A 24,811-nucleotide genomic window follows, 5' to 3' on the forward strand; every position below is an offset into this window, starting at 1 on the left:
ATAAAGAACAATCCTAGCCCCGGAGCCTCAGTATGTCTCCCCTCTTTCAGGGTTCCCTCGTGCTCAAGCTGCCAGTCAGTAAAGGAGTCGTACAATCTCTCTCATATCACCCAACTGAGCCGTGTCTGCTGACGTCCAGTGAGGGCGAAATCCAGGTCTGGAGAGAGACCCCACACGAAGAGAATACAGCACAATAACACTGTATATATTCTGTTTTTTCCTGTTAGGGAGATATATTTTGTACCCATTTTATTAAAATAATAAATTCCTTTTATTTGTTTGGAAACAAGACTTTTATTATCTCCGTACATCCCCTGGTACTTCCATGCAGAGAATTGAAACTTAAATAGATAAAAAAAAATTAAATTACAGCGGCTGCTACAGGGCAAGAGATTCTGCCCGTTGGCGACGACCATCTCGCCACATTGCCACCATGTAGCGGACTTACAGGCTCCACCAGTGGCTCTGACACCTTCCACCTTCATTACTCGCCAATCGAACCAAAGGTGGCCTACCCCTGGTCTATACATACCGAAAACTGTATATACATGTTAACCTATGTACATATATATTTGTGGAACTTGTGTATTTACACATGCTGTAGGCAGACCAGCCTGAAGAAGCTCTATGATTCTGCCGAGTGCAGCTGTAGGAAGCGAGACCTGAATACAACGTGCAATCAGCCAGGTAAGCCGCGGGTGCCCACTCCCCTTCTCCATCTCATCAGTCCTGGTCTTTCTCTTTGCTAGAGAAATCACTGTGCCTCTGGGCAAACGTCTGAGCTACGAGGAGAGGAAACACCAGGGTGGCATCTGCGTAGACCTGGGGGAAGAGTCGGGTTTATAGGTAAGAAATGGAACCAGAAGAATGATGACGCAGCAAGATGACTGGAGATGGTCAGGAGAGGTCTTATATGAGAAATGGAGTCTGGATCACAAACCTTGACAGGACTGGCATCCATGCGGATCTTTCCCCAGGATACCGCCTCGTCGGGTCTGGCGCCAGCGTCTGATCCATCAAATTCCTGGGCTGTGTTGACGAACACGGCGTAATCAGCACCGTTCCTCTGGGGGGGGGGGGGGGGGGGGGAGAAAAAGAGAAGGGGAGTAAGGAAGGGAAGCACATGGTTCCTGGTGTAGGATCATTCTAGGATTCCACACCGTGATCTACAACTACTACACAACTTGTGTACAAGAAGGAGCCATAGACTCTACTATATATAACAATAATATGATTTGCACAGCAGAAGCGTCTGAAATTCATCCGCACTCACCATGAGATTGGCATTGCAGATGTGGTGTTTAACCAGGCCTCCTCCCAGAATAATCATGCCAGTCTTCTTCGCGAAGATCACAGAGGAATTCAGGCGGCGAATGTCTGCCAAGGAAACGTAGAATGTACAGTCATTCTTAAAGGATAATAACAAATGGTTAAAGCAGAAAAACGATTCTTTCCAGATTAAGTATAAATTATGACTCGAGTTTATCTAGCAGGGGAGAACTTCCTGGTTAGGTCAGTAGGACGATGCGGAGAATAGGACTGTGCACTATAATAAAGGTAAGGCACCACTGAGAAGCTGTATAGGATTTATATAGACGGGTTTACATGAATTCTGCACTCCGTCTCCTGCTGAGTAGAAGTAGCCGGGATCACCTCTTACAGTGACTGGCCCCACAGCAATATATACTGAGAGCAGAGAAAAACCTTGATACCTCAAGAACAGGTGAGCCTGCTGGAGTATACATAATGACTTGGGTGTGGGACAGACTCATGAAAATAAGGTAGTATCCGATGAGCAACTAATAAGATTTTTCTGCAATAAAAGACCTGCTGTGATTACAAAGCCATACAGACCATGTATAATGTGTTAATTTAAAAAAAAAAGTTTTGCTGCAACTTAAGTTTGGTGAAAAGTTCCTTAAATTAAGACTCAGACGTTGCAGCGGGTATAGGGCCTAATTCAGACCTGATCGCAGCAGCAAATTTGTTAGCTAATGGGCAAAACCATGTGCACTGCAGGGGGGGGAAGGGGGGTTCAGATATAACATGTGCAGAGAGAGTTAGATTTGGGTGGGGTGTGTTCAAACTGATATCTAAATTGCAGTGTAAACTTAAAGCAGCCAATATTTACCCTGTACAGAAACAATAAAACCCACCCAACTCTAACTCCCCCCCACCCCTGCAGTGCTCATGGTTTTGCCCATTAGCTAACAAATTTGCTGCTGGAATTAGGCCCATAGAGTGAAACACCAATTCATGTGCAGTGCGCATACGTTTGCGGAGCAAGGTGGCACAGATGATATGAGCTGGGCAGAGCCAGGATGTTCCTGGCTTAATATGTAACCGGCGCATTAGTTTTACACAACAGTGCAAAAAGCAAGATTCAGTTTTGTATAATTAACTTAAGCCATGAGCGAGTCTAAACAGCAGAATTTTAAAGGGGAAAACCAAAAGATTTCTTTATTGAAGGGTTGGAGGTAAAGTAGTAAGAGGGTGGGGTAAATTTACTAAAGCTTCCAAAAAATGAAACGTGGTGATGTTGCTTTTAGCAACCAATCATTTTCTAGGATGCAATAGAGAAATGATAGAATCTGATTGGTTGCTTTGGGAAACATCACCATTTTTGTATTTTTAGAAGCTTTAGTAAATATACCCCTGTGGTCTCTTTAGACCTTTAACCCCTTCCTGCACACCTAGGCATGCAAGGTCTTAGATCCATGGAGGGAGGACATGTACCAGTGCTGAGCCATTGTGTAATGTGAATCGCATAGAACACCTCTGGTATAGGAACAAATACAGTATTACTACAAGTACCTTCTACTATGTCCAGCTTCAATCCAGGGTTCTTATACGAGTGGAAATACAGCATATCACCTATTGACCCATCTGTGAGGGCCGGACTGTACACAGGGATGTTGTTCTGCCACAGGGAGAAAATAAGAATTTACTCACCGGTAATTCTATTTCTCGAAGTCCGTAGTGGATGCTGGGAACTCCGTAAGGACCATGGGGAATAGCAGCTCCGCAGGAGACTGGGCACAACTAAGAAAGATTTAGGACTACCTGGTGTGCACTGGCTCCTCCCTCTATGCCCCTCCTCCAGACCTCAGTTAGGAAACTGTGCCCGGAAGAGCTGACACAATAAGGAAAGGATTTTGGAATCCCGGGTAAGACTCATACCAGCCACACCAATCACACTGTACAACTTGTGATACTATACCCAGTGAACAGTATGAACAACAACTGAGCCTCTCAAACAGATGGCTCCAAACAAAAACCCTTTAGTTAGGCAATAAGTATATACAAGTATTGCAGACAATCCGCACTTGGGATGGGCGCCCAGCATCCACTACGGACTACGAGAAATAGAATTACCGGTGAGTAAATTCTTATTTTCTCTGACGTCCTAGTGGATGCTGGGAACTCCGTAAGGACCATGGGGATTATACCAAAGCTCCCAAACGGGCGGGAGAGTGCGGATGACTCTGCAGCACCGAATGAGCAAACTCAAGGTCCTCCTCAGCCAGGGTATCAAACTTGTAGAATTTAGCAAATGTGTTTGAACCCGACCAAGTAGCAGCTCGGCAAAGTTGTAAAGCCGAGACCCCTCGGGCAGCCGCCCAAGAAGAGCCCACTTTCCTCGTGGAATGGGCTTTTACAGATTTAGGATGCGGCGGTCCAGCCGCAGAATGTGCAAGTTGAATCGTACTACAGATCCAGCGAGCAATAGTCTGCTTTGAAGCAGGAGCACCCAGCTTGTTGGGCGCATACAGGATAAAAAGCGAGTCAGTTTTCCTGACTCCAGCCGTCCTGAAAACATAGATTTTCAGGGCCCTGACTACGTCCAGCAACTTGGAATCCTCCAAATCCTTAGTAGCCGCAGGCACCACAATAGGTTGGTTCAAATGAAAAGCTGATACCACCTTAGGAAGAAATTGGGGACGAGTCCTCAATTCCGCCCTATCCATATGGAAAATCAGATAAGGGCTTTTACATGACAAAGCCGCCAATTCTGACACACGCCTGGCCGAAGCCAAGGCCAATAGCATGACCACTTTCCACGTGAGATATTTTAGTTCCACGGTTTTAAGTGGCTCAAACCAATGTGACTTAAGGAAATCCAACACCACGTTGAGATCCCAAGGTGCCACTGGAGGCACAAAAGGGGGCTGAATATGCAGCACTCCTTTAAAAAACGTCTGAACTTCAGGGAGTGAAGCCAGTTCTTTTTGGAAGAAAATTGACAGAGCCGAAATCTGGACCTTAATGGAACCTAATTTGAGGCCCATAGTCACCCCTGATTGTAGGAAGTGCAGAAATCGACCCAGCTGAAATTCCTCCGTTGGGGCCCTTCTGGCCTCACACCACGCAACATATTTTCGCCATATGCGGTGATAATGGTTTGCGGTCACCTCCTTCCTAGCTTTAATCAGCGTAGGGATGACTTCCTCCGGAATGCCCTTTTCCTTCAGGATCCGGCGTTCAACCGCCATGCCGTCAAACGCAGTCGCGGTAAGTCTTGGAACAGACAGGGTCCCTGCTGCAGCAGGTCCTGTCTGAGCGGCAGAGGCCATGGGTCCTCTGAGATCATTTCTTGAAGTTCTGGGTACCAAGCTCTTCTTGGCCAATCCGGAACCACAAGTATAGTTCTTACTCCTCTCCTTCTTATTATTCTCAGTACCTTGGGTATGAGAGGCAGAGGAGGGAACACATAAACCGACTGGTACACCCACGGTGTCACTAGAGCGTCCACAGCTATCGCCTGAGGGTCCCTTGACCTGGCGCAATATCTTTTAGCTTTTTGTTGAGGCGGGACGCCATCATGTCCACCTGTGGCCTTTCCCAACGGTGTACAAACATTTGGAAGACTTCTGGATGAAGTCCCCACTCTCCCGGGTGGAGGTCGTGCCTGCTGAGGAAGTCTGCTTCCCAGTTGTCCACTCCCGGAATGAACACTGCTGACAGTGCTAACACATGATTTATCGCCCATCGGAGAAACATTGTGGCTTCTGCCATTGCCATCCTGCTTCTTGTGCCGCCCTGACGGTTTACATGGGCGACCGCCGTGATGTTGTCTGACTGGATCAGCACCGGCTGGTGTTGAAGCAGGGGTCTTGCCTGACTTAGGGCATTGTAAATGGCCCTTAGTTCCAGAATATTTATGTGTAGGGAAGTCTCCTGACTTGTCCATAGTCCTTGGAAGTTTCTTCCCTGTGTGACTGCCCCCCAACCTCGCAGGCTGGCATCCGTGGTCACCAGGACCCAGTCCTGTATGCCGAATCTGCGGCCCTCTAGAAGATGAGCACTCTGCAGCCACCACAACAGCGACACCCTGGTCCTTGGAGACAGGGTTATCAGCCGATGCATCTGAAGATGCGACCCGGACCACTTGTCCAACAGATCCCACTGAAAGATCCTTGCATGGAACCTTCCGAATGGAATTGCTTCGTAAGAAGCCACCATCTTTCCCAGGACTCGCGTGCAGTGGTGCACCGACACCTGTTTTGGTTTTAGGAGGTCTCTTACTAGAGATGACAACTCCTTGGCCTTCTCCTCCGGGAGAAACACTTTTTTCTGTTCTGTGTCCAGAACCATCCCCAGGAACAGTAGACGCGTTGTAGGAACCAGCTGCGACTTTGGAATATTCAGGATCCAGCCGTGCTGTTGTAGCACTTCCCGAGCTAGTGCTACTCCGATCAACAACTGTTCCCTGGACCTCGCCTTTATAAGGAGATCGTCCAAGTACGGGATAATTAAAACTCCCTTTTTCCGAAGGAGTATCATCATTTCGGCCATTACCTTGGTAAATACCCTCGGTGCCGTGGACAGACCAAACGGCAACGTCTGGAATTGGTAATGACAGTCCTGTACCACAAATCTGAGGTACTCCTGGTGAGGAGGGTAAATGGGGACATGCAGGTAAGCATCCTTGATGTCCACTGATACCATGTAATCCCCCTCGTCCAGGCTTGCAATCACCGCTCTGAGCGATTCCATCTTGAACTTGAACCTTCTTATATAAGTGTTCAAAGATTTTAAATTTAAAATGGGGCTCACCGAACCGTCCGGTTTCGGTACCACAAACATTGTGGAATAGTAACCCCGTCCTTGTTGAAGGAGGGGTACCTTGATTATCACCTGCTGAGAATACAGCTTGTGAATCGCCTCCAGCACTGCCTCCCTGTCCGGGGGAGCTGTCGGCAAGGCAGATTTGAGGAAACGGCGAGGGGGAGACGTCTCGAATTCCAGCTTGTACTCCTGAGATACTACCTGTATCTAGAATCCAGGGATCCACCCGTGAACGAGCCCACTGGTTGCTGAACTTCTTGAGACGGGCCCCCACCGTACCTGGCTCCGCCTGTGGAGCCCCAGCGTCATGCGGTGGACTTAGAGGAAGCGGGGAGGACTTTTGTTCTAAGAACTGGCTGTATGTTGCAGCTTTTTCCCTCTACCTCTGGGCAGAAAGGACGCGTCTCTAACCCGCTTGCCTTTCTGGGGCCGAAAGGACTGTACCTGATAATACGGTGCTTTCTTTGGCTGTGAGGGAACATGGGGTAAAAATGCTGACTTCCCAGCTGTCGCTGTGGAAACGAGGTCCGAGAGACCATCCCCAAACAACTCCTCACCCTTGTAAGGCAAAACTTCCATGTGCCTTTTAGAATCTGCATCTCCTGTCCACTGCCGAGTCCCCAATCCTCTCCAGGCAGAAATGGACATTGCGTTTATTTTAGATGCCAGACGGCAAATATCCCTCTGTGCATCTCTCATGTATAAAACTGCGTCTTTAATATGCTCTATGGTTAGCAATATAGTGTCCCTGTCTAAGGTATCAATATTTTCCGACAGGGAATCTGACCACGCAGCTGCAGCACTGCACATCCATGCTGAAGCAATAGCTGGTCTCAGTATAATACCTGAGTGTGTATAAACAGACTTCAGGATAGCCTCCTGCTTCCTATCAGCAGGTTCCTTTAGGGCGGCCGTGTCCGGAGACTGTAGTGCCACCTTCTTTGACAGACGTGTGAGCGCTTTATCCACCCTAGGGGATGTCTCCCAACGTGACCTATCCTCTGGCGGGAAAGGGTACGCCATTAGTAACTTTTTAGAAATTACCAGTTTCTTATCGGGGGAAGCCCACGCTTCTTCACATACTTCATTTAATTCATCAGAAGGGGGAAAAACCACTGGTAGTTTTTTTCTCCCCAAACATAATACCCTTTTTTGTGGTACCTGGGGTAATATCAGAAATGTGCAACACATTTTTCATTGCCGTAATCATGTAACGGGTGGCTCTATTGGAATGTACACTAGTCTCATCATCGTCGACACTGGAGTCAGTATCCGTGTCGACATCTGTGTCTGCCATCTGAGGTAGCGGGCGTTTTAGAGCCCCTGATGGCTTTTGAGACGCCTGGGCAGGCACGAGCCGAGAAGCCGGCTGTCCCACATCTGCTATGTCGTCAAACCTTTTATGTAAGGAGTTGACACTGTCACGTAATTAATTTCACATGTCCATCCATTCAGGTGTCGACCCCGCAGGGGGTGACATCACATTTATCGGCACCTGCTCCGCCTCCACATAAGCCTCCTCATCAAACATGTCGACACAGCCGTACCGACACACCGCACACACACACACAGGGAATGCTCTGACTGAGGACAGGACCCCACAAAGTCCTTTGGGGAGACAGAGAGAGAGTATGCCAGCACACATCAGAGCGCTATATAATGCAGGGATTCACACTACACACAGTGATTTTTCCCCTATAGCTGCTAATATTACAATGATTGCGCCTAAATTTAGTGCCCCCCCTCTCTTTTTTACCCTATGGAGTCTGGAAACTGCAGGGGAGAGCCTGGGGAGCGTCCTTCCAGCGGAGCTGTGAGGGAAAATGGCGCCAGTGTGCTGAGGGAGATAGCTCCGCCCCTTTTTCGGCGGACTTCTCCCGCTTTTTTATGGAAAGTTATGGCAGGGGATTTTACACATATATAGTCTTAATGACTATATTATGTGGTAGTTTGCCAAGTAAGGTACTCTTATTGCAGCCCAGGGCGCGCGCCCCCCCCCCCCCCCCCCCCAGCGCCCTGCACCCATCAGTGACCGGAGTGTGTGGTGTGCATGGGGAGCAATGGCGCACAGCTGCAGTGCTGTGCGCTACCTTAATGAAGACCGAAGTCTTCTGCCGCCGATTTCTAGGAACGTCTTCTTGCTTCTGGCTCTGCAAGGGGGATGGCGGCGCGGCTCCGGGACCGGACGACCGAGGCTGGGCCTGTGTTCGATCCCTCTGGAGCTAATGGTGTCCAGTAGCCTAGAAGCCCAAGCTAGCTGCAAGCAGGTAGGTTCGCTTCTCTCCCCTCGGTCCCTCGTAGCAGTGAGTCTGTTGCCAGTAGATCTCACGGAAAATAAAAAACCTAATTTATACTTTCTTTTCTAGAAGCTCAGGAGAGCCCCTAGTGTGCATCCAGCTCGGCCGGGCACAAAATTCTAACTGAGGTCTGGAGGAGGGGCATAGAGGGAGGAGCCAGTGCACACCAGGTAGTCCTAAATCTTTCTTAGTTGTGCCCAGTCTCCTGTGGAGCCGCTATTCCCCATGGTCCTTACGGAGTTCCCAGCATCCACTAGGACGTCAGAGAAATATGTTACCATGCCGATAGTGAGAGAGGACATCCTACTGTTGTCACCCTGTGGTGGGAGGGACAGACCCAGTGTCACACGGCTCCCTCCTGTCTGTGTCACCCTGTGGTGGGAGAGACAGACCCCATGTCACCCTGTGGTGGGAGGGACAGACCCCATGTCACATAGCTCCCCCTCCTGTCTGTGTCACCCTATGGTGGGAGGGACAGACCCCATGTCACATAGCCCGCTCCTGTCTGTGACACCCTGCAAGGGGAGAGTCAGGCACTATTTACACTGACACTCTCGTATACTGAGCAATTTACCTTCTGGGCCCAGTAATACACAGAATCTGGGTGATTAATTTCCGTTCCTAGGCGGGCGATCATTTTAGATGGTGTCCACTTAGTCCCCTACAGTGGAAGAGATAACGCGCAGGATTACACAAAACACAACTCCGGGTATCGGAACATGATGATTTCCTGCTCGCCCGTGTTCTCACCTCAGTGTCCTGCTCCAGCACCATCTGATCTAGGATAGGGGTGATCCAGTCCTCGAACAAGCAGTAATTGTTATTGGGGACCAGGAGGTTACCGATCCTGCCAGGAGAGTGAAGGCTGGGATGAGCAGGGACCAGGGGGAGGGTCGGAGTAAGTGACCTCAGTAATAAGAGCACGATGTTGCCTCACCTATTGATGCCCCTTGGCCTCAGGTCTGCCCCTTTCAGGCTGAAGTCTCCCAGGTAAGTGGGTGCCAGGCATTTTATTAGGTCCTCCTCTATGCCGCCTGCTGTGGTGACAATGACGTCCACCTGCAAGGTCATACACCACTCATTAGATATTCACCTATAAATGTGTCAGAGTAGCCCTAAACAGCGTATTCACATCTCCACATCGGTACATTTTGGCGTTTAGGGTCCTTAACTGGTTTACCAGTGATCCCGTTTTTACAGTAAAAGAAAACAGCATTTATTGCGGATTTGTTTCGCCTGTCTCCAGGCAAATTCCTGATAATGTGGCTATCAGGGGTAATTGAATTCCCCCCTAAAAGGTATTCCCCCCCGGAACTGCCCCCTCACTCACCATCTTGTGTTCCACCAGGTACCGGATGATCTCTCGCACGCCCGAGCTGATTAGATTGGAGGTGTATCCCAGTAAGATGGTACAGCCGCCAGGGGATGACAGCTTGGTCTTGATCTGCAAAAGGAAGGATATGATTCATATATATACACACACACGAGAGAGAGTACTTATATTACACTGGAAATATATACATACATTGGTGTATTTATAATGGGTGCGGTGCACACGGGCCCTTGAGTCCAGGGGGCCCCCACAGTAGACGATGCACCCATTTTTTTTCTTCTTAATACTCACCCTCCGGAGTACCACGCCGATGGCAGTACTGGTGATAGATCACTATGAAAATGGCACAGCTACGCCATTTTCCTGGAGATCTGTGCATTCGTAGTAGAGTCTGAGCCCTCTAGTGCTCACACTACACAGCGCTGCCAGCAGAGAGGGGGCCCGAATGGAGGAGGCTGAACACAGATAGCGCCCCTGTATAGCTGTATTACATTTCTACATGTACACTATAACACTCCACATCATTATGGGTGCATGCAACATAATAAGAATTTACTTACCGATAATTCTATTTCTCGGAGTCCGTAGTGGATGCTGGGGTTCCTGAAAGGACCATGGGGGATAGCGGCTCCGCAGGAGACAGGGCACAAAAAGTAAAGCTTTTCCAGATCAGGTGGTGTGCACTGGCTCCTCCCCCTATGACCCTCCTCCAGACTCCAGTTAGGTACTGTGCCCGGACGAGCGTACACAATAAGGGAGGATTTTGAATCCCGGGTAAGACTCATACCAGCCACACCAATCACACCGTACAACTTGTGATCTAAACCCAGTTAACAGTATGATAACAGAGGAGCCTCTGAAAGATGGCTCCCTAAACAAGAACCCGAATTAGTTAACAATAACTATGTACAAGTATTGCAGATAATCCGCACTTGGGATGGGCGCCCAGCATCCACTACGGACTCCGAGAAATAGAATTATCGGTAAGTAAATTCTTATTTTCTCTATCGTCCTAGTGGATGCTGGGGTTCCTGAAAGGACCATGGGGATTATACCAAAGCTCCCAAACGGGCGGGAGAGTGCGGATGACTCTGCAGCACCGAATGAGAGAACTCCAGGTCCTCTTTTGCCAGGGTATCAAATTTGTAGAATTTTACAAACGTGTTCTCCCCTTACCACGTAGCTGCTCGGCAGAGTTGTAATGCCGAGACCCCTCGGGCAGCCGCCCAAGATGAGCCCACCTTCCTTGTGGAATGGGCCTTAACAGATTTAGGCTGTGGCAGGCCTGCCACAGAATGTGCAAGTTGAATTGTGTTACAAATCCAACGAGCAATCGACTGCTTAGAAGCAGGCGCACCCAACTTGTTGGGTGCATACAGTATAAACAGAGAGTCAGATTTTCTGACTCCAGCCGTCCTTGAAATGTATATTTTTAAAGCTCTGACAACGTCCAACAACTTGGAGTCCTCCAAGTCGCGTGTAGCCGCAGGCACTACAATAGGCTGGTTCAGGTGAAACGCTGATACCACCTTAGGGAGAAAATGCGGACGCGTCCGCAGCTCTGCCCTATCCGAATGGAAAATTAAATAAGGGCTTTTATAAGATAAAGCCGCCATTTCAGATACTTCTCCTGGCGGAAGCCAGGGCCAGTAACATAGTCACTTTCCATGTGAGATATTTCAAATCCACATTTTGTAGTGGTTCAAACCAATGGGATTTGAGGAAATCTAAAACTACATTTAGATCCCACGGTGCCACCGGAGGCACCACAGGAGGCTGTATATGCAGTACTCCTTTGACAAAAGTCTGGACCTCAGGGACTGAGGCCAATTCTTTTTGGAAGAATATTGACAGGGCCGAAATTTGAACCTTAATAGATCCCAATTTGAGACCCATAGACAATCCTGATTGCAGGAAATGTAGGAAACGACCCAGTTGAAATTCCTCCGTCGGAGCACTCCGATCCTCGCACCACGCAACATATTTCCGCCAAATGCGGTGATAATGCTTCGCGGTGACTTCCTTTCTTGCCTTAATCAAGGTAGGAATGACTTCTTCTGGAATGCCTTTTCCTTTTAGGATCTGGCGTTCAACCGCCATGCCGTCAAATGCAGCCGCGGTAAGTCTTGAAAGAGGCAGGGACCCTGTTGAAGCAGGTCCCTTCTCAGAGGTAGAGGCCACGGATCGTCCGTGACCATCTCTTGAAGTTCCGGGTACCAAGACCTTCTTGGCCAATCCGGAGCCACTAGTATCGTTCTTACTCCGCTTTGCCGTATGATTCTCAATACCTTTGGTATGAGAGGCAGAGGAGGAAACACATACACCGACTGGTACACCCAAGGTGTTACCAGCGCGTCCACAGCTATTGCCTGCGGATCTCTTGACCTGGCGCAATGTCTGCTGAGGAAGTCTGCTTCCCAGTTGTCCACGCCCGGGATGAACACTGCTGACAGTGCTATCACGTGATTCTCCGCCCAGCGAAGGATCCTGGCAGCTTCTGCCATTGCACTCCTGCTTCTTGTGCCGCCCTGTCTGTTTACATGGGCGACTGCCGTGATGTTGTCCGACTGGATCAACACCGGTCTTCCTTGAAGCAGAGGTTCCGCCTGGCTTAGAGCATTGTAGATTGCTCTTAGTTCCAGAATGTTTATGTGAAGAGACTTTTCCAGGCTCGACCACACTCCCTGGAAGTTTCTTCCTTGTGTGACTGCTCCCCAGCCTCTCAGGCTGGCGTCCGTGGTCACCAGGATCCAATCCTGTATGCCGAATCTGCGGCCCTCCAATAGATGAGCCCTCTGCAACCACCACAGAAGAGATACCCTTGTCCTTGGAGACAGGGTTATCCGCAGGTGCATCTGAAGATGCGACCCTGACCATTTGTCCAACAGATCCCTTTGGAAAATTCTTGCATGGAATCTGCCGAATGGAATTGCTTCGTAAGAAGCCACCATTTTTCCCAGGACTCTTGTGCATTGATGTACAGACACCTTTCCTGGTTTTAGGAGGTTCCTGACCAGGTCGGATAACTCCTTGGCTTTTTCCTCGGGAAGAAAAACCTTTTTCTGAACCGTGTTCAGAATCATCCCTAGGAACAGCAGACGAGTTGTCGGCATTAATTGGGATTTTGGAATATTCAGAATCCATCCGTGCTGCTTTAGCACCTCTTGAGATAGTGCTAATCCCATCTCTAGCTGTTCTCTGGACCTTGCCCTTATTAGGAGATCGTCCAAGTATGGGATAATTAATACGCCTTTTCTTCGAAGAAGAATCATCATCTCGGCCATTACCTTTGTAAAGACCCGAGGTGCCGTGGACAACCAAACGGCAGCGTCTGAAACTGATAGTGACAGTTTTGTACAAGGAACCTGAGGTACCCCTGGTGTGAGGGGTAAATTGGAACGTGGAGATACGCATCCTTGATGTCCAAGGATACCATAAAGTCCCCTTCTTCCAGGTTCGCTATCACTGCTCTGAGTGACTCCATCTTGAACTTGAACTTCTTTATGTACAGGTTCAAGGACTTCAGATTTAGAATAGGCCTTACCGAGCCATCCGGCTTCGGTACCACAAATAGAGTGGAATAATACCCCTTCCCTTGTTGTAGAAGAGGTACCTTGACTATCACCTGCTGAGAGTACAGCTTGTGAATGGCTTCCAAAACCGTCTCCCTTTCGGAGGGGGACGTTGGTAAAGCAGACTTCAGGAAACGGCGAGGTGGATCTGTCTCTAATTCCAACCTGTACCCCTGAGATATTATCTGCAGGATCCAGGGATCTACCTGCGAGTGAGCCCACTGCGCGCTGTAATTATTGAGACGACCGCCCACCGTCCCCGAGTCCGCTTGAGAAGCCCCAGCGTCATGCTGAGGCTTTTGTAGAAGCCGGGGAGGGCTTCTGTTCCTGGGAAGGAGCTGCCTGTTGCTGTCTCTTCCCTCGACCTCTGCCTCGTGGCAGATATGAATAGCCCTTTGCTCTCTTATTTTTAAAGGAACGAAAGGGCTGCGGTTGAAAAATCGGTGCCTTTTTCTGTTGGGGAGTGACTTGAGGTAGAAAGGTGGATTTCCCGGCTGTAGCCGTGGCCACCAAATCTGATAGACCGACTCCAAATAACTCCTCCCCTTTATACGGCAAAACTTCCATATGCCGTTTTGAATCCGCATCGCCTGTCCACTGTCGCGTCCATAAAGCTCTTCTGGCCGAAATGGACATAGCACTTACCCGTGATGCCAGTGTGCAGATATCCCTCTGTGCATCACGCATATAAAGAAATGCATCCTTTATTTGTTCTAACGACAGTAAAATATTGTCCCTGTCCAGGGTATCAATATTTTCAATCAGGGACTCTGACCAAACTACCCCAGCACTGCACATCCAGGCAGTCGCTATAGCTGGTCGTAGTATAACACCTGCATGTGTGTATATACTTTTTTGGATATTTTCCATCCTCCTATCTGATGGATCTTTAAGTGCGGCCGTCTCAGGAGAGGGTAACGCCACTTGTTTAGATAAGCGTGTTAGCGCCTTGTCCACCCTAGGAGGTGTTTCCCAGCGCTCCCTAACCTCTGGCGGGAAAGGGTATAATGCCAATAATTTCTTTGAAATTATCAGCTTTTTATCAGGGGCAACCCACGCTTCATCACACACGTCATTTAATTCTTCTGATTCAGGAAAAACTATAGGTAGTTTTTTCACACCCCACATAATACCCTGTTTAGTGGTACCTGTAGTATCAGCTAAATGTAACGCCTCCTTCATTGCCAAAATCATATAACGTGTGGCCCTACTGGAAAATACGGTTGATTCGTCACCGTCACCACTGGAATCAGTGCCTGTGTCTGGGTCTGTGTCGACCGACTGAGGCAAAGGGCGTTTCACAGCCCCTGACGGTGTTTGAGGCGCCTGGACAGGCACTAATTGATTGTCCGGCCGCCTCATGTCGTCAAACGACTGCTTAAGCGAGTTGACGCTATCCCGTAATTCCACAAATAAAGGCATCCATTCTGGTGTCGACCCCCTAGGAGGTGACATCCCCATATTTGGCAATTGCTCCGCCTCCACACCAATATCGTCCTCATACATGTCGACACACACGTACCGACACACAGCAGACACACAGGGAATGCTCTACACGAAGACAGGACCCACTAGCCCTTTGGGGAGACAGAGGGAGAGTCTGCCAGCACACACCAAAAAAGCGCTATATATGACAGGGATAGCCTTATAATAAGTGCTCCCTTATAGCTGCTTTATATATATCAAAATATTGCCATTAAATTTGCCCCCCCTCTCTGTTTTACCCTGTTTCTGTAGTGCAGTGCAGGGGAGAGACCTGGGAGCCGTCCTGACCAGCGGTGCTGTGAGAGGAAATGGCGCCGTGTGCTGAGGAGATAGGCCCCGCCCCTTTTCCGGCGGGCTCGTCTCCCGCTATTTTGTGAATCCAGGCAGGGGTTAAATATCTCCATATAGCCTCTGGGGGCTATATGTGAGGTATTTTTAGCCTTTTAATAGGTTTTCATTTGCCTCCCAGGGCGCCCCCCCCCCAGCGCCCTGCACCCTCAGTGACTGCGTGTGAAGTGTGCTGAGAGGAAAATGGCGCACAGCTGCAGTGCTGTGCGCTACCTTTAGAAGACTGCAGGAGTCTTCAGCCGCCGATTCTGGACCTCTTCTTACTTCAGCATCTGCAAGGGGGCCGGCGGCGCGGCTCCGGTGACCATCCAGGCTGTACCTGTGATCGTCCCTCTGGAGCTGATGTCCAGTAGCCAAGAAGCCAATCCATCCTGCACGCAGGTGAGTTCACTTCTTCTCCCCTCTGTCCCTCGTTGCAGTGATCCTGTTGCCAGCAGGAATCACTGTAAAATAAAAAACCTAAGCTAAACTTTCTCTAAGCAGCTCTTTATGAGAGCCACCTAGAATTTGCACCCTTCTCGGCCGGGCACAAAAATCTAACTGGAGTCTGGAGGAGGGTCATAGGGGGAGGAGCCAGTGCACACCACCTGATCTGGAAAAGCTTTACTTTTTGTGCCCTGTCTCCTGCGGAGCCGCTATCCCCCATGGTCCTTTCAGGAACCCCAGCATCCACTAGGACGATAGAGAAATTCAAATGATAAAAATAATTTTAATTATATAGCGCTCTTACTCCAATAGGACTCAAGGCACTAAACAGATAGAATGAACATAGTACAGTACAGAAACAATGAGAGAGAAGCGTTTCATAAAATACAGAGAGCAGGAGATACTAAATCCAATGCAAAAAGTGATGTCATTTGGGGGCGTTGCTATAGGATAAAACACCCGCATTTAAGATAATTTGGGGTGTTGCTATGAGATAAAGCACTATATATATATATATATATACACATACACATACACATACACACACACACACACACACACACACACACATATAAGGTCAATGGGAGAGGGTTCATGGCTAGATGTTAAATGTAGAACTCAATTTACAAAATAGTACATGGCCATGAAATATGAGCCCCCATTTACATGACGTCACCGGGGATGTGGCTCATAGTACCCTTATGTATGATGTCACTTTTGGTGTGGCTCGTTGGAGTGATATACAATAATCTATTATATGGGGTGTAGTATGGTATGCCGGCGGTCGGGCTCCCGGCGACCAGCATCCCGGCGCCGGGAGCCCGACTGCCGGCATACCGACAGTGTGGCGAGCGCAAATGAGCCCCTTGCGGGCTCGCCACGCTGCGCGCCACGCTATTTTATTCTCCCTCCAGGGGGGTCGTAGACCCCCACAAGGGAGAATAAGTGTCGGTATGCCGGCTGTCGGGATTCCGGCGCCGGTATACTGTGCGCCGGGATCCCGACAGCCGGCATACTGAAGACCACCCTATTATATGATGTCACTGGGGGTGTGGCTCATATTAGTGATACACAATACCCTATTGTATGATGTCACTGGGGGTGTGGCTCAGGAATGATACAGAGTACCCTATTGTATGATGTCAGTGGGGGCGTGGCTCATAGGAGTGATACACAGTACCCTATTATATGATGTCACTGCGGGTGTGGCTCATAGGAGTGATACACAGTACCCTATTATATGATGTCACTGGGGGTGTGGCTCATAGGAGTGATACACAGTACCCTATTGTATGAGGTCACTTTTGGTGTGGCTCATTAAAGCGATATACAGTACCCTATTATATGATGTCACTGGGGGCGTGGCTCATTGGAGTGATATACAGTACCCTATTATATGATGTCACTGGGGGCGTGGCTCATTGGAGTGATATACAGCACCCTATTATATGATGTCACTGGGGGTGTGGCTCATAGGAGTGATACACAGTACCCTATTATATGATGTCACTGGGGGTGTGGCTCATAGGAGTGATACACAGTACCCTATTATATGATGTCACTGGGGGTGTGGCTCATTGCAGTGATATACAGTACCCTATTATATGATGTCACTGGGGGCGTGGCTCATTGGAGTGATATACAGTACCCTATTATATGATGTAAATAGGGGCGTGGATCAGATGTAAGATGTAGTAACTTATTTATTTTATGTTACTGTGAGTGTGGATATAAAATTTAAACCCAAATGACATTATTTCCTATTATTTTTAATCCCCAGAACATATACCTGGAGCAGACTTCTCGCCTCCCTTTATCAAGAATCCACATTGTGGCAGTAATATTTTTCTGTCCCATTTAGGGGTGGTTTAATGGAGAAGGGGACTCGTGTGCAGACTCCGTGCTGGCCCCCTCCTCTCTACAGCAGAGGAACAGGTCTCCGGAAACATGGTGCCCGCCATGTTCAGGCAACTAATCACTACTGAGCATGCGCGCCGGCCATTTTCCTAGTGATTTTTGCCATAGCTGCATCTCCAATGCTGGACTCCGGAGCCGTAAATAATTAAACATGGATGCAGTGTGTGTGATGTGGTCCCCTGGACCCAGAAGCCAGTGTGCACTGCACCCATCATAGATACTCCAATGGTCCACTTCCTATCTTCTTCCATATATCCGTATGGTGCCACCTTCTTACCATGTTGTTGATCTCCCGCACCGCCTGTCCATAGTGGGAAGCCTGAAAGCCGGTGGTCAGGTAACTCTGCAGCAATGCTTCATAGTTGACCCCACAATTGAAATCATAACCTCTGACCTGGGGCGTGTTCTCCGGCAGAGAGTCACTGGGCATTAGCACTGCCCCCTTGGCATCGCTGGGCAGGCCCTCTGCCGTAGTGGTGTTCTGAGCCTGGGGAAGGGACAGCAATACAGCATGCAGATTAATAGAATATTTGATCAACGCTGGACACCATATTTTAATGAGATTATTTTTGAGTTGAACATAATCTGGACAGATAGATGAGACTTTAGGACAGCGGGCCTCATTTATGCAACGCAGTGACCGGACAACACAAAGGCATCCCTTCCTGCAGCTGGAGGGCCGTATTTTGGACACCCCTGAAATAGTGTATTACACAGGCTACCAGCATAACCTGAGGCTGCTCTGTCCTTACCGCATCTCTATAGGTCTTTCTGAAATGATTTGTACAGTCTATTATATACTATAAGCTCTCACGAGCAGGACCCTCTTCCCTCAAATACCATTATCACCTCCCCACTGCCAACAACGGCACCTAGACCTTGGGTTCTGTGGCCCTGTTGCGTGTTTGGTTATGATGACTGCTGCGACAATGTTTCTACACCTTGGGGGTCAGTCATACCTGAACGCAGCTGCGGTGATCAGCGCATGTGCACCGGTCACGGTGTGTGTGCGCGACCTTACACCTTGTGGCCGCATCCCGCGTGGTGACTTACAGCGGCAGCCGTCGGTGGGGTATCGTCGATTTCGCAAGCGGCCCAAACGGAGGCGTGCCAGGACCATTTTTGGGGCAGCTGCGTGATGCCACACACAGCTACTCCCATATAGCCAGGGGTCAACCTTAGTTTGATGCGGATGCAATGTAATTGCGGACACACTGGAAGACGGCGTCACACATGGTGGGCGGCCCCCAGCATGTGAGGAGATGGACGGAGATCTTGCTGTGTATGAAGCAATCTGCATCCATCTTTGAATAATGTGGGTCATTCCGAGTTGATCGCTCGCTAGCTAGTTTTAGCAGCCGTGCAAACGCTATGCCGCCGCCCACTGGGGAGTGTATTTTAGCTTAGCAGAAGTGCAAACGCTTGTGCAGCCGAGCTCTGCAAAAACAGTTTGTGCAGTGTCAGAGTAGCTCTGAACCTACTCAGCGCTTGCGATCACTTCAGCCTATTCGTGTCCGGATTTGACGTCATACTCCCGCCCAGCCACGCCTGCGTTTTTTCAGACACGCCTGCGTTTTTGCAAACACTCCCTGAAAACGGTCAGTTGACACCCAGAAACGCCCCCTTCCTGTCAATCTTCTTGCGGCCATCAGTGCGACTGAAAACTTCGCTACAACCTGTGCACAACCACAACGGCCTTTGTACCCTTACGACGCGCGTGCGCATTATGGCCCATACGCAGAAATGCCAATTTTTAGCCTGATCGCTGCGCTGCGAACAACGGCAGCTAGCGATCAACTCGGAATGACCCCCAATGTCCCTTGTCCTGCAATTTTGTTACTGTAAGTCCTTTCTTTCATTTCTTGCTCATACCATTTATGAACTTTGTAAGGTGCTATATAAAGGATAACAATAATTATAAAAATTATTATAAGTATTATTATTTAACCATATACAATATGCTAATTCAGCTACCTTACCGTAACTCATCAATAACAAAAACAAAGGTAACATATACATTATATCAGCAATAAGAAATGGTTTCTCTATAGGTATTCCACGGCCTGTCCGTATAAATCACTAGGCACGGTCGTACAGTCACCAGCTATACCCACTCACAAAACAGCCACGTTGTACAGCTTATACCCAGACCACATCTATCAGTGAGAGAATGTGCAGCGCTATGCATTACACTCACACCTGTACAGTACCTTACACATATCTCTGTGGGTGCCCGAGGGCCAGATAGACTCCAGCGATAGTTCCACAGTAACTGGAGACCTGTGGGTATTACCTGGCTCTGACACTGGGGAGCATATCTGGGACTTGTCCTATAAAGTTCCAGATTGTATTCTAGCCCTGGTACAGCTATAAGGTTAAGTCTATATCGGAGTGGGAGAAGGGACCTTCTGACGTACCTAGGGGAGGAGACACGTCACCAGGGGGAGGAGCTACGGCCGAACAGGGTACCCGAAAATTACGCTCGCCACCTGATTACTAAAGGTAATAGTTGGTGGCGTGGATAGTAGAGGAACTATCCCGCTGGCATAGCTCCCCCCCCCTTGTGTCGTGGGTCCTCACCCAGACGGAAAAGGTCCCTTAGCCCACTTGATTCTAGCATCTAGGTTAAGTCTATATCGGAGTGGGAGAAGGGACCTTCTGACGTACCTAGGGGAGGAGACACGTCACCAGGGGGAGATGCTTACTGACCGTGCTGAGGATTGTGTGCTTCACCTCACATGCGCTGTATCATACACCGCCACACACATGTGCAGTACACGGCATCAGCCACACACATTACTATTAACATTTAATTACTCAGCACCAGCATACACTGCAGCACAGTACAATTGGGACATTAAAAGTAACAAAACACAGAAGCTTCATATTATAGATTACCACTAAAGAGTGCAGGGAAGGGACAGAGCAGGTTGATGGATATAAGAGAAGCTGTCAGCGGGTGCAGAGAAGTTTCATAATTTGCCAGAGGGTGGAGGGATGGGACGGAGCAGGTTCATGTATGGAAGAGAAGCTGCCAGAGGGTGGAGGGATGGGACGGAGCAGGTTCATGTATGGAAGAGAAGCTGCCAGAGGGTGGAGGGATGGGACGGAGCAGGTTCATGTATGGAAGAGAAGCTGCCAGAGGGTGGAGGGATGGGACGGAGCAGGTTCATGTATGGAAGAGAAGCTGCCAGAGGGTGGAGGGATGGGATGGAGAATGTTGATGGATGGAACAAAAGCTGCCAGGGGTTGCAGTGAAGGAACAGATCAGGTTAAAGGATGGAAGAGAAGCTGCCAGAGGGAGCACATAAGTTTCAGAAGTTGCCAGAGGGTGCAGGGACACATACACGTGAGATCAGTGACACACACATACATGTGACATACACAAAGTGTCACACATGCAGGAGATTCACACAAAACACACAGTGTAGAACACACGCACACAGTATAGCACACATACAAAACACACACAGTGTAGAACACATACAGGAGACACATACACACACAGAATGACATACACACACAGAACATAGCACACATACAGAAGAACACAGTGACACAAGTACAGGAGACATAGACACAGTGACATACACAGTGACACACATACCTCCATGCTCCGGACACGGCTCACATGTCGCACCGCTGACCGCTCTCTGCTGCTACGTCGGAAACTGCCCGCACACTGACGGGACAAAGCCCCGGATAGAGGCGGGGCCAAATCACGCTCTCATTGGAGGATAGAGTAGCCGCGCCCACTATGGTACTTAAGAGGGGGGGGGGGGCGCTACAGCGGATACGCCCATCTTCCGTGCGTCGGAGAGGACTGGAGAAGCGTCCTGTCACTCTCTCCCCACCGCAGCGGTGCCTCCCCCGCCCTTACCGGCTCCGGCGCGCGCCGCGCAACCCCCGGGCTTCGTACCAGCGTACCCTTCCCGTCCTGTGCCCGGGACTCGTACCTGCGCACCCTCCTCCTCCTTGGCCCGGCACTAGCGCCCATCTTGCGCCCTCCACCTCCCGGGCCTGGCACCAGCACTACGGAGGCCAATCCCGAGTATCGAGATTGAAAATAGGCCAATGTTGGGATTTCCGGGATTGAGTTGAAGACCTGTCCACTCCAGCCCACACAAATACCATCGTGGGTGGGAGCGGGGCGTGCTGGCGGTGAGGGAGCGGCCAGCATCAGATTCGCCATCGTGGGTGGGAGCGGGGCGTGCTGGCGGTGAGGTGCGGCCAGCATCAGATTCGCCATCGTGGATGGGAGCGGGGCTCGCGGGCGGTGAGGTGCAGCTGGCGTTAGATTCACCATCGTGGGTGGGAGCGGGGCTCGCGGGCGGTGAAGTGCAGCCATAGTTGCCTACCTGACCCTCTCCATGAGGGAGAAAATGCTCTGTTCCTGGACTTTCCTGGTAATGTATGATTGCCATCACCTGTGGTGAGCTAGTTAATTGATAAGAAAGGTGTTTCACCACAGGTGATGGCAATCATACATTACCAGGAAAGTCCAGGAACAGAGCATTTTCTCCCTCATGGAGAGGGTCAGGTAGGCAAGTATGGGTGCAGCTGGCGTCAGATTCTCCATCGTGGGAGGGCGCGGGGGCAGGAGGAGCCTGAAAGAGGAAGTCGGGCAGCGTCTGAGCCTCCTGAGGAAACTGAACGCTGACTGGCATTAAAAAAACAATGGAGCAGGTAAATCCCGCAATCCCCGGGATTGAATCCCGCTCATTTTTGGCCTAAATTCCTGGATCCCGGGATTGGCCTCACTAACCAGCACCCTCCATCTCTCGTGCCCAGCACCCGCCCTGACGGGGCTTTGAGGCTACCTCAGTAGCATTCAGTCCATTGTGCAGATGGATCTCGTGATTTTTCACATTGCGCGTGCTTTATACCAAGCATAAGCAACTTTAAACAAATACAGGGGCAAGTTTGAAGCGGAGCGGGTCTGAGTGTTAGTATGAATAGAGGCTGATCCTATGCTGCGAACAAATAAACTTTGAACCTGGACGAACCATGTTACAGTGCAAGGAGAGCAAATACGTTTATTTTCTATGCATGGTAACTACTGTCTGCTTTTGCATGTAGCCCACAAATGCTGGACAGCTGTATTTTTACTCTGCAATTTAGAGTTAACTTATAACAGTATCATGTATATATAAAACCTGTCAGGGCCATCTTAACGGATAATAATGATGTTAGTTATATAGCACTTTCTGCTGCGGGGTACACTGGGCTCCACAAGGAAAGACATAGGGGTGTAGCGTAGGATCTTGATCCGAGGCACCAACAGGCTCAAAAGTTTTGACTGTTCCCAGAATGCATAGCGCTGCCTCCTCTATAACCCCGCCTCCCTGCACAGGAGCTCAGTTTTGTAGTTGGTGCCGCAGATAGCAGGCACATGACAGAGGGGCTGCGCTGGGCAGCCCTGAGAAGAGCTTTTTAGAAGAAAAGTGAAGACTTCAAGGGCAGCAGCAGTGTGTATATGTCTTTTGACATTCACTGCTGCAGCTCCATCTCTCCCTAGCGGCGCTGTACACTCCCGAGCCCTGGTTGCCGGGTAACTACAGCAGGAGGCTCCGGTTTTCTTCCATGGTCAGGCATACATGACGGGGGCTCTCCGGGATCGCGTGGCCGCGCTACGGGAGGTGGTGAGTGGGTCCCGCTTGCGGGACCCGTACTTTATCGCGATCCGGTGCGGTCAGTGGGAGGTGGGTCGCGCGTGCTGGCGGTGGACACTGTGGCAGTACAGGCGATCCAACTGCACCAGGGCATGGGTGCAGGTCAGGTTTTCTCTTAAAACCATTTTAATAGTAGCCCACAGTACCCGGTGGTTTTGCCAGCAGGGGAATAAGGCTTAGACCTGGAGCCCCTCCCCCAGCCCCAGGGTGCCATTTCCCGCAAATGTTCCCGCCCTGGAGCTGCATATCTGTCCCTCACTCCCTGTCAGTGTCTGGGCGTCATTTCTCTCAGCTACACTGTTCCTGGGACTGCTTGGGCAAATCCTCCTGTGTAAAGCCGCCTGGTTGTCAGCGCTGTGACTTTACATGACTAAGTATTCTACCTGCCTATTAGACAGTGTTAGTTAAGAAAGAGTGCATTTAGTCAGGGTTTTCTAGTACAATTACCCGTTCTTACTGTGCAGTGTTATATCTATTGACTACATAGCTATATAAGCTGGTCCAGTGCAGTATTGTTGTTAGTAATAACCTCTGCATTGTACAACTGTGACTATACGTGTGTGCATTAGCTTGCTGAGTAGTTTCCATTCGTGTCTCTCAATCAACTTGCTATCCCTATATTCTATAACCTGAGGGGGCTTGGTGCGTCAGGGTTTATAATAATATAGGATATTCACAAGATATACTCTGATACATATTTTTCTCTGTGATTTTAGTCACCATATCGCTCCTATAGCTCTGCTTGTGCTGACTACACTGCGCAGGGGTTTGGGTAAGACAGGCATGTCCAAACTGCGGCCCTCCAGCTGTTGTGAAACTACATATCCCAGCATGCCCTGACACAGTTTTTCTGTCAGAGAATGCTAAAGTTGTGTCAGGGCATGCTGGGATGTGTAGTTTCTCAACAGCTGGAGGGCCGCAGTTTGGACATGCCTGGGGTAAGAGGTATTGTGCTGCTGCCAATTGTACTGTGTTACCTGATACTGCCAGTTATATCATGTCTGCTTCTGAAGGTAACTGTTCTGGGGCTGAACACACTGCCGGTGTTGCTGAAGCCACAGATCCATATGAGGAGAATATAGCAGCTGTGGGCTCTGGTTCTGGGGGCTCCTTTCCCCCCCCAGTGGGACTGTGGCAACGGAGGTCCATAATGACCCACCGTGGGCTGCTTTTTCCACGCTTCTATATAAGCTAGTTAATAAACTAACACCCCCTATGGGACCCCCTATGCCGGTGTAACCGTATATGGTCCCTGCAGCTAATCCGCCGTGGGCGGACGATTTATCTGCTCAATTGAAGTTAAACCAGTCCCTGACTACTAAAAAGTCTGACCCTCGCTCGCCTAAGTCCAAGGGGTCCTCTAAGCTAGCTCTTATCTCCTCACAATCCACTGCTGTCACTGACACTTCGTCTGATGAAGATGGCACTTACACTGACCCCACAGATTCTGACTCAGATACTGCTGATGGGGAGGGTAGTTCACGTGGATGTTCCTGATCTTTTGGAGGCTATTAAATTCATTTTACAGATTACGGATGATCCCGAGCCATCCATCCCTCCTATGAAACCAGATAGGTTCAAGCGTCAGAAGGTGGTCAAACAAGTTTTACCTCACTCTGACCACCTAGTGGATATACGTCAGGAACCCTGGGAAACCCGGGTAAGAAGATGCTGGCTCGCTATCCCCTCGCG

At 49.6% G+C, this 24,811-nt stretch overlaps 2 protein-coding genes across 7 annotated transcripts in view; one reads left to right on the plus strand and one right to left on the minus strand.

The window, feature by feature from the left end:
• WDR83 (WD repeat domain 83) overlaps positions 1–289 on the plus strand; it is a 133,935-nt gene extending 133,646 nt beyond the window's left edge. For all 5 annotated transcript variants that reach the window (XM_063931171.1, XM_063931168.1, XM_063931172.1 and 2 more), the window contains one exon: positions 51–289. In XM_063931171.1, the coding sequence (XP_063787241.1) occupies positions 51–197 (147 nt within the window). In that variant the 3' untranslated portion in view covers positions 198–289. The remainder of the gene's footprint in view (positions 1–50) is intronic.
• Positions 270–21,784, minus strand: DHPS (deoxyhypusine synthase). 2 transcript variants are annotated; one of them, XM_063931167.1, is made up of 10 exons: positions 21,404–21,784; positions 17,725–17,934; positions 9,697–9,810; positions 9,304–9,425; positions 9,117–9,213; positions 8,941–9,027; positions 2,815–2,920; positions 1,274–1,377; positions 941–1,066; positions 270–822 (listed from the first exon to the last, which is right to left on the minus strand). In XM_063931167.1, exons 2-10 carry the CDS (start codon positions 17,875–17,877, stop codon positions 724–726), a joined length of 1,008 nt encoding a protein of 335 aa, XP_063787237.1. In that variant the 5' UTR covers positions 17,878–17,934; positions 21,404–21,784; the 3' UTR covers positions 270–723. The 2 variants fall into 2 exon arrangements, with proteins under 2 accessions (XP_063787237.1, XP_063787236.1); XM_063931166.1 differs by lacking the exon at positions 21,404–21,784 and adding an exon at positions 21,055–21,369.
• Between the last annotated feature and the right edge of the window lie 3,027 nt (positions 21,785–24,811).

Source organism: Pseudophryne corroboree, chromosome 6, assembly GCF_028390025.1.
Source record: "Pseudophryne corroboree isolate aPseCor3 chromosome 6, aPseCor3.hap2, whole genome shotgun sequence".
Classification (NCBI taxonomy): Eukaryota; Metazoa; Chordata; class Amphibia; order Anura; family Myobatrachidae; genus Pseudophryne; species Pseudophryne corroboree.

Coding starts and splice junctions, on each gene's coding strand:
- DHPS (XM_063931166.1), bottom strand. Junction 9,426..9,696: donor ACCTGGTGGAACACAAGATG/GTGAGTGAGGGG, acceptor ATGACCTTGCAG/GTGGACGTCATTGTCACCAC. Junction 1,378..2,814: donor GAAGCTGGACATAGTAGAAG/GTACTTGTAGTA, acceptor TTTCCTTGGCAG/ACATTCGCCGCCTGAATTCC.